The sequence below is a fragment of the Chenopodium quinoa genome, unplaced genomic scaffold (assembly GCF_001683475.1).
Source record: "Chenopodium quinoa cultivar QQ74 unplaced genomic scaffold, ASM168347v1, whole genome shotgun sequence".
Lineage (NCBI taxonomy): Eukaryota > Viridiplantae > Streptophyta > Magnoliopsida > Caryophyllales > Amaranthaceae > Chenopodium > Chenopodium quinoa.
In genome coordinates, this window is record NW_018743204.1 from 2,765,311 (window position 1) to 2,775,184 (window position 9,874).

Below are 9,874 nucleotides of genomic sequence, written 5' to 3' on the forward strand. Positions count from 1 at the left end.
TAATAATAATAATAATAAAATAATAATAATAATAATAATAATAATAATAATCCTCATTGCGAGTTGTTGTTGCTTAGGGCATGTGCTGTTGTGTCTAAACTCTACTTTACTTGCGTACTTATCCTCCTAGTACATTTGAGGCGGCTCAGCGCACATTCGATGGGGCCCTTCATTCTTCCTTGGAGCGTATTGTTACTGCTTTAGGGCCTGAGTATGGCGATTGGCAGTGGCGGCTTGCCACCTTGCCATTTGCATTTGGAGAGCTTGGTGTTTATTCTGCAGGAGATGTTTGTCATTATGCTTTTCTTGCATCTTGATTACAGTTTGCTGGGTTGCAGACTAAGCTTCCACGTCATGCTGGTATTGTTGGTCTTGGTCGAGCTTTTGAAGATGCATTGGGTCTGTTTAATCAAACGGTGGAGTCTGACTTTTTGAGTAATCCTAGTGAGGTTGCTGCCCCGGAACTCATGAAGAAATTGGCAGATATATATTTCACAGAGGTTACCGCTTCTGCATAATCCACCTTTTCTTTATCTCCTCGACAATCGGCCTTGTGGAAATCGCAGCAGGGAGATCACACCTATGCTTAGCTTCGGGCAGTCCCTATTTCGAGGTTGGGTCAGACGATGAACGCAAAGACTTACCATGTGTGTTGTGCTACGGTTTGGGTGTTCCATTGTTCACTGTCTCGACGCCGTGCTCAGCTTGTTCAAGGGTTTTTATTGGGTATATCTTCGGTGATCATGCGGTGTCGTGTGCTGGAATTGTGGGTATTAAACATCGACATAATGTTGTTCTGGATACCCTTGTTGATGTTTGCTATCGATCTGGGATTTCAGCTAGAAAGGAGGTTCACATTGGGTTGTTTGGAGGAAACGACGGGGTCCTCAGACCTACAGATGTGTTACTTTATTCCTAGGATTGTGGTCGTGATGTCTGCGTTGACTTAACAAGGTCTTCTCCTTTGACACAATTTGGGTTATCTGACTTTGTTCCTGGGCGGGTTGTGGCTGATGCGGCTCATCGGAAGCGGGTCAAGTACGAATCTAGTTGTCGGCGATTGGATATGATTTCCTTCTATTTTCTTTTTCTTCACTTGGGAATTGAGAAGGAGGCTGTTGCGTTGATGAAGCGGGTTCAGAAGTCCTCGACGACTCAGGATATAGGGGCTTGTGCTGCTGCTCATATTTTTACTAGGATAGGCTTTGCTATAGCTAAAGGAGTGGGGCCCAGATTGTTTCTCGGCTTCCCACTAACTTATTATAGGTTGTATGACTTTGAAATTTTTTGAGAAATAATAATAATAATAATAATAATAATAATAATAATAATAATAATAATAATGTTGAAATCTGCTATGCTCTACTCTAATCTGCTGAAATCTTCTCTACTGTACTGACCCCTACACTGTTCTGCCCAGAAGCTCAAAAGAACAGGGTCTTAATTATAATTAGTGTGTCTTTTCTTGAAAAAAGTACTAAACACATGTATTTTTTTTTAATTTTTTTACCATCTTCCATTTCCCTTAAGCTAGTAATTTCACCAAGTTTGAGAATTGACATAGGATATATGCAGGGAAATTAACGAGGCCAAAACTAGAGATGAGCAATCGTGGATTCATATAAAAAGACAGACATACTCATTCTCAAATAATGGTTAGATCCGTATTAATAGGCAAGCACATTTTCCCATTTAACCTTATTCTAAAAGGTTGGCAATTTCCAAAATTTTATATGAATTTATCATTTAGGATTATCAGAAAACAGACAACAGTCCTTTTGGGAGTTGACTTCACAGCTTGGATGATGGGATTGTTGTGAATCTTCTCTGCCAAAATACTATTTTTAATTAAACTCGAAACTTTTTTATTTCCACTAATTAAATCATAAATTATTTGTATAGGAGATTAGCGGAATAGTTTAGTGTACCAAGGAGAAACAAGGTATTATTTAATTACTTGTTAGCTTTGTCTTGTGTCTTCTATATGTGTGATGGGCTATCCTTAGCCTTTTGAAATTCTATCGTAATTATTGAACTATTTTATGGCTCGCGATATACTAAGAGGAATGGTATATCCCTTTAAGCGGCATACATATTTAAGAAGCGAAAGATTAAGAATCATTAAAACATCATTACGTGTAATTTTAGCATAATTCTCTAACTTATACATACGAGTATCATTTAAGGAATTGTTAATTGCTTATATTTATTGCTTATGTAGAATTTTAAAGACATTATATCAGTATATGCAATAAACTTTAATGCTATACCCCGCTATGTACTACTAGAAATGATATATCTAATTATTGAGCAATTTACCGATTAAGATATATTCATAAGTTATTATAACTTGAATAACAATTTTAGATACTAGCTAGGTAAATTATATTTTCCGGTCACATACACATGCATACAAGCTAATGTCTATCTCTTGATGTAGATACGTTTATTCCTTTTTTATTGTTTTTTGTTATCAAATCAAAGTAAACTTGTGAACTTGGCAAATCAATACAGAATAATATAATAAAATGAAATGCATGTAATACACAACATTTTGGGGTTTCACAATTTTATGTCGTGAATTTCGTGCATAAAGACAAAATAATGAAAGAAAATTTACAAATTAATTAAATAATATATAATCAAGACTACGTTATCTTCATGAAGGCTCCTTATCAAGTGTATAAGAATTGTAAACTTGTAAAATATTCAGTGATCTTCTGTTTAGCTGCTGTAAGAAAAAAAAAAAAAAAAAAGAAAAAAAGTATTAATCGATCTTACAGTAATTTTGCTTCAGTTGTTTAACGTACAAATAATCCTCTTAATTTTGTTTACTGACATTGTTCTTCGTTTAGAACGATATTGTATTATGCTTTACGTTATAATTCTACAACTATGTATATAGATTTATACAAATTAATCATATATTTGGAAGGTACAACTGAATTTTTATTTAAATTACGTTGAAAATTAGACAAATACATATGTTACTATGTTAGTTAGCTAGCTTAGCTAGATAAAATTTTCAAAATGGTTGGCTAAGATCTTCAATATTGGGTTAGAACAATATATGTTTTATGTAAAAATACATCTAGGTAATATTTAGTTTAACTTACATACTGTAATACATATTTTATATTTGCTTATTCAAGAAATGATTTGATCAAATTAAACGACATTTGAGTTTGGTTATCATATAGTATCTCTAACTTAATATTATTACAAAAATTTAATATTTGGAAAAGTATACAATAATAACAAAATGAGGGTATCATATTTGATTATTTAAAAAAAAAATATTAGTGTAAGAACAAATCAAATTTTAGTCAAATATAAAAAACTAACAAGACCAAGACAATTTATACTAGATCAGATAGGGTAGATTAAACATAGCCTTAGATTGACATAAAAAGTTTTAGTATACTTTAGTTGATTTCATAAGTATATACAATTGCCTAGTTTTTACACTTTCTTTGAGTGCACATGCAAAACTCTCAACTCCACACACCTCTAGTAAGCTAGTAAGACATTACATGCCACTTAATTAATTGTGTGAACTAATGCCAATTAATTAAGTGTATGTGTGAACTAAGCCCTTGATTACTCTAAACTTTCCAACATTTCTCTCATTTTATTCTACTCACCATCAATTGATTTAATATTTTGGTTGTTACTATATTATAATTAGTTGGTTTGAAATAAAACATAGATTGACAACCAACCTTCTCCAAAATTCTCTTGTTCAGACTTTATCTGAAATCAAATTCATGCAGAATATCTTTAGGTGCATGGGACCATGGATCCACCAAGATTATTCAACGGGTGGGGACACTAAAATTTTTAAAAACTTTGGATCAACAACCAAGTTATATACATACGTATACAAAGATGTGACATTATATTTAGTCTTTAGGGATAAGTTTTTGTAAAACTTCAAATTAAACATAGTAATGTTAATTAATATCTACAATCTACCCCCTTGATCCCTCATCCTTTGAAATATTATCCCGTTAGATTAGGGCACGTAGAGCTTAGTATGTTAGGGATGAAAAGATAAGCAAAATAAGGAACAATTTTTGATAGTTAATGAAAATCTTTTGTGTTTCTCAAATAGTCGTTAATGGTTTAAACTTGTTTTGATTATGTTTGTCATTAAGAAGTGATAAATCCTAAGTTAACAGGGCTACTCCTTTTGCAAACATAGGGTTTGGGATGAATCTCGGTTGCAATTATGAAGTGGATTCTTTATCTTAATAACCAGAGCGTTTATGCTATATCAAAGCGAAAGTAAATTTAGATCCTTTTTAGCCTATAGGACAACTTGACACTTGCCTTATTAAGATTTGAAGAGTTTATACATTTTATTACTCTATTAATGGGTAGTTTACCTATCATGTAAATTATATATTAGGCTTATGCTTAAATCTATATAATTTTTGATTGGGGAGTCTACTTGTTGTTGTCTACGGGAAGCTAAATGCTTTGCTGTGGAAATTGGACCATACAAGATTTGGACATATGCCGTATATTTTATAAACCAAACTTCTTCCGAAGGAAATTATATAAATTTTTATGTTGAATATGTCAAAAGGAGATTCCCTTTTTGATGGCTTAATATTCCGTCACGAGTATTGTTGGACTCGAGAAATTATTGTGTGTTCGGTATTTTTACTGCCAACTTACTGTAATTTAAGGATCAAAAGACTAACATAGATTCAATGATATGATAATAGGAGTATATATATAAAAATTGTTTGGTACAATTGATTTTCAATGAGCATTAGATGTAAGAGCTTAATTTCTTTTAAATGAAGTGATTAAGATATCATAATTAATTTCATCTAGAGGGCATAAGCTTATTCGATTAAGATTGGCTCGTTACTAGGAGTGTAAACAAACTTAGTTCATATATAAGTCGTGAAGAAGTCGGTCACAATTTAGCTTGTTCGTTGATTGAGTAAATATACGAGCATGAATAAATTGGTGTATTGGGAAACTTGTGAAAGAACCCTAAGTCTTACCGCAAAAAAAAAAAAAAAAAAAAACAATATTAATATACACTAAACCTAATAATGAACGACAACGTGTATAAGTAACACAAAAAGGCTTACCACCACTATGTAAAAATTGATGATAAATCAATGATAGGATAAACAAAGCAAGTGAAGAATAAAGTATTAGGGATTACTCAGTATATATTTTAAACATTTGATTAATACTTAAATTATGCATACTCCCTCTAATTTTATTTGTTTGTCCAATTTGAATTGCTTAGAGGTGTCCTGTACTAATTCGATGCGAAACAGCTCGATGTAAACCAAAGCGATTTGATCGCGGATCGATATATAATTTGATTTGCATGAGAACTATAATTAAACACGATCTAAACTCAAAACGACGTGATCCTAACCTGACTGATGATTCGAATTGACACCTATCCAGGACATGAATGGACCAAGACACGATATTTACTTTGGGATTCCCTACGTACACACGCAAGTAAATTAAAACCCCAAAGGAAAGAACATACATTGGTCCATTTAACCCCTCTAGTCATCCTATGCATGATTTCAAATATGTATATGTCACATATAATTCTTTACATTCATCATACGTAACCCCATATTTAAGTACAGCACACATTAATTATTCCATGGAATATATGCCTTTCATTATCAACTTTTTATATATATTTTTTATATTATTTTACTCCTATGTAAGGCCTAGGGTTCCGGTTGCCATTTTGTTTTGTACATAACAAACAGTTAAAACTTTAAATTCCATTTATATTATCTCTTGCCAAGTTGGGGCCATAGAATTTTCAGTGAATTCTTATATTATATGATCAACAAACATTTTTGTCTCCTAAATAAATATTTTTCTTAATATTAATATTGTCTTGGAGTTGATAAAAAAAAATAATGGGGAAAGAACTGATCAAAGAGGTCGTCTCTTAGCTACTAGTCATCAATCATGCTTTCTTATTCTTATTATTCTTTTTCTCTACTAATTAATATAATTTCATCCTTACATATATTCATATATTTTCTTTTTAGTCCAACAAAAGTAATGTTCTTATTCACCTAACTTATTAGAATTTTAGTCTTGGAAGCAAAAAAACTAGGAGATCAAGAAAAAAAATAATAATGCAAGAAAGGAATGATGATCAAAGCGAGTGCTCGAAAACGAATCGTTGTGATCAAGAAGGTGAGGAGGATCAAGACGATGAAGAAGAGAGCGACGAAAATGATGATGAAAGAACATTTAACAATAGCAAAAATAATGGAGGGTGTTCAAGCAATAGCACAGTTGAAGAAACAAGTGATGAGTTGAAGAAATCAAGTTCATCTACCGTTAGGCCTTATGTTCGATCTAAAACGCCTAGGCTTCGATGGACACCCGATCTCCACCTTCAATTCATCCACGCCGTTGAAAGGCTTGGTGGACAAGATAGTGAGTTCATTTTCAAAATGATTTTTAGTTCATAGGGTTTTATTTCTTACTTGAAATCACTAGTAAAAGTTTTGTAATTTTATTTATTTTCGGAGTGCAGAAGCAACACCTAAGTTAGTCCTTCAGCTTATGAACATCAAAGGACTAAGTATAGCTCATGTCAAGAGTCATCTACAGGTAATTAATATAATGATAACATTTATGTTAATCCTATATATGCTTATTGAATACTGATAATATATGATTAGTACTAGTATTATTGCTGTAAATGAACCATTTTGTTTATTTGTTTGATATGAAATTTTAATTTTGTTTTGACTTGTGGATATTTTGTATGATTAGATGTATAGGAGCAAAAAGATTGAGGATGAAAGTCAAGGTATATACAGTTTACCTTACAGTATAGATAGGCCCCTTTTTTATTAAATTATTTTTATTCACTTACGTATAAATTTCTAATTAATTCATGTGATTTAGGGTTTTGTGGGTGATTAAACTAAAGTATGGTTTTATGTAGCAGGATCATGTGACCAAAGACATCTTTTTGAAGTTGGAGATTGCAACATCTTCAACCTTAGCCAGATTCCTCTGCTACAAGGCTATTGCCAAGCTTCAAGTTCCAGTTTCAGGTAAAATACGAGTAATCAAAAATTTGAATCGAGTATAGTACATTGAATTACTTATGAATCTCGTAAGAGATAGAAAGAAATTAGTTCTAAAATGTTATGGAATTATTTCATTTTGCTAGTCTATCATGATGAGTGATCATGATTTTTCCAAGACAATATTCATTGCCGCCAAGACAGGTTGACAACACGATTTTAGTTGAGACAATATTTTCCCATCAACGAATTTTGTCTTAGTGGCGGTGACTAGAAATGCCTTGGAAAAATCATTGTCCTATACATATTCAATGTATTCTATCCCCTCTAACATGTATAATCTATCAATTTTGAAGAAACGTAGGCCCTACAAAGACCACACATCAAAATTGGATGCATGATTTGTACACAATAGACATGGACTCGAGGGTGAATAACAATGTACGGGCAAGATTTGGAAATGAACTACATCCTCGGCAAATCATTGAGCAAGCTCATCAAGAGCCAAGACCAATCCTTTACCGTGATCAAACAAGGCAAAACCCGAGCACACGGCCAATAACAAGGGACTTAAGTCCAAGGATGCTACACCCTCTACACAAAGAGATACTAGAGCAGGAAAAGTTCATTATTAGTAATAGTAAAGATAGTCTTCAAAATCGAATGGCGCTCAAGAGGAAGAGAGTAGATTGCGATGGTAATATTGACTTGGATTTGTCACTAAAACCACCAAGGAGAGAAAGTGAAGCAATTATTCTTGACGATGAGGAAGTTGATAAAAGTATTAGCTTATCTTTGTTTCTCCATCACACGTCTTCATCGTCCACATCGAAGCTCGATAACAAGGTTAGGGAAGGAGGTGATAGTAATAATAAGGAGGAATATTGTGCAAGAGGGACAAGTACCCTAGATCTGACTTTGTGAATGAGACATTTTTATTCTAAGTGAGATCTTGATCAGGTACTTGTTCTAGAGTTATGCATCAATTTTCCTTCATTCAAATGTCACTGTTAGTAGTAACTATCTTCAAAAAGGTAATAACAACTTATCACTTTTTGGGTGTATGTTACTTCTTCAGTCCTATCCATTTGCACCATTTTCTTCTTAATTTGAGATTTTTTTGACTCTTTAATTTGTATAAAGTCTAAAAGATATTAGCTCTAATTTGTGTGAATTAACGTGTATTAAATGTCCTAAAAGTGCAAAAACTTTTGCTAATTATACAAACATTATTATTTGTTTCATGATTAAGCTATATTCGTACATCATATTCAATTAGTTACCTAAACTTAATGTAATGCAAGTGGATTACGAGATTAAACATCACTTAATCGTGATTATTTTCATTTATTTATCCCTAAGCCCTATGACTAGAGGCCTATAAAATGTCTCAGAGTTTTTTATTTTATTTTTATTTTTAAAATTTAATGTTTAGATATCAAGCCTGTCTTATGTTATCAATTTTAGTACGAAGTAATCATGTTTTTAATATATATTTTATTTTCACAATAATAAATTTAGTCACGCTTTTCTCTACTTTGATGTTAGACATTTGGCAATGTAAATTGTTAATACATTAGAGCATAATTTTAAGTGTTGGCGATGTATGTGTATATCGATTCTAATATTCATGAGCTACATATGAGAGTTTGCTTTGTGCCATGAGTATTAGCCTATGTTGTATGGAATAATGGAAATGACCACAGATGTATTTAATAACTTATACTACTATGTATTTAAAAAATTAACACTATATATACTGTGTTCAAAATAAATACTCCGGACTTTGTATTTAATGTATATCGGATATTATCCTCATAATTAACTTGTCAAACTGTATAAGCTAGCTAACCAAAGTGTTTAGAATATGACACTAATAATGACCTACTAATTGAGTTTTTGATTAATAGCTTACTTGAATTTATGTCTAATGATATACCGTGTCTTGGTTACTTTTAGTTACATACATATAAAGACCATATGTTTCTATCTTATAAATTTTGTTGGCATAAAAGATAGTTTTGCAAGGTCTTATTTAGTTTGATGAATGGTTTGATTATAAATAAAAATGTGATTGCTATAATTATTGGTAATAAATTATAATTTAAAATAATTATTTGTGTATGGTATAAGTTACTCACTAATTAATTCACTATATATATTCATTTGGTAGCCTTTTAGTGAAGTATCACGATACTATAGGTTGTGCATGGTTTCTGCCCCCACTCTAATAGGTTGGTGTGATTAATTAGTTAAGGTATAATATGATAATATGAAATATATTATTAGTGGTAAGTTGTATTTTCTTTTTACAAAAAATGGAAAGTTCTGGGTTCAAAGCTAGACGAACACCTTTTTATACTTCTTACAAAGTACAATGTAAAGTAATTGAATATTTAATGATGTTACGATGTCAAGGATGTGGTGCTATATCATCTTTGAAGAGGTCAGGCGGGGTTGCAGTGACATATGCGGTGATAACATGTATCATTTGGATTTTGGGAACAGTATGACAGATTTTAGGATCACCAATTAAGGTAATTATTAATGATTTAATACTAATATCTCACGATAATTATTGTGTGACAGGATTTATCAAAGATGTACTTTCTATAGTTCTCAAATAGGGAGATAAGTGTATGAGAAAGAGAACAAGAGAAGTGATATTGGAAGATGCAATATGAACAAAATAAGAAGGAGATCGGACAAATTATGTCAATCCAAAAGAGTTGAGCCCCGCTAAATAACATGGAAGACTTTTACCATCGAAAACTTTGCTAAAAAATAAAAAGGCCTTCCTTTGTTTTCTTGCATTTGTC

At 31.9% G+C, this 9,874-nt stretch overlaps 1 protein-coding gene across 2 annotated transcripts; it reads left to right on the plus strand.

Annotated features, from left to right (window-relative positions):
- The first annotated feature begins 5,932 nt into the window (after window positions 1-5,932).
- On the plus strand, window positions 5,933-9,055 carry LOC110733902. 2 transcript variants are annotated; one of them, XM_021913977.1, is made up of 5 exons: window positions 5,933-6,453; window positions 6,554-6,630; window positions 6,796-6,832; window positions 6,971-7,082; window positions 7,412-9,055. In XM_021913977.1, exons 1-5 carry the CDS (start codon window positions 6,147-6,149, stop codon window positions 7,977-7,979), a joined length of 1,101 nt encoding a protein of 366 aa, XP_021769669.1. In that variant the 5' UTR covers window positions 5,933-6,146; the 3' UTR covers window positions 7,980-9,055. The 2 variants fall into 2 exon arrangements, with proteins under 2 accessions (XP_021769669.1, XP_021769670.1); XM_021913978.1 differs by having other exon boundaries at window positions 6,974-7,082.
- The last annotated feature ends 819 nt before the right edge of the window (window positions 9,056-9,874 follow it).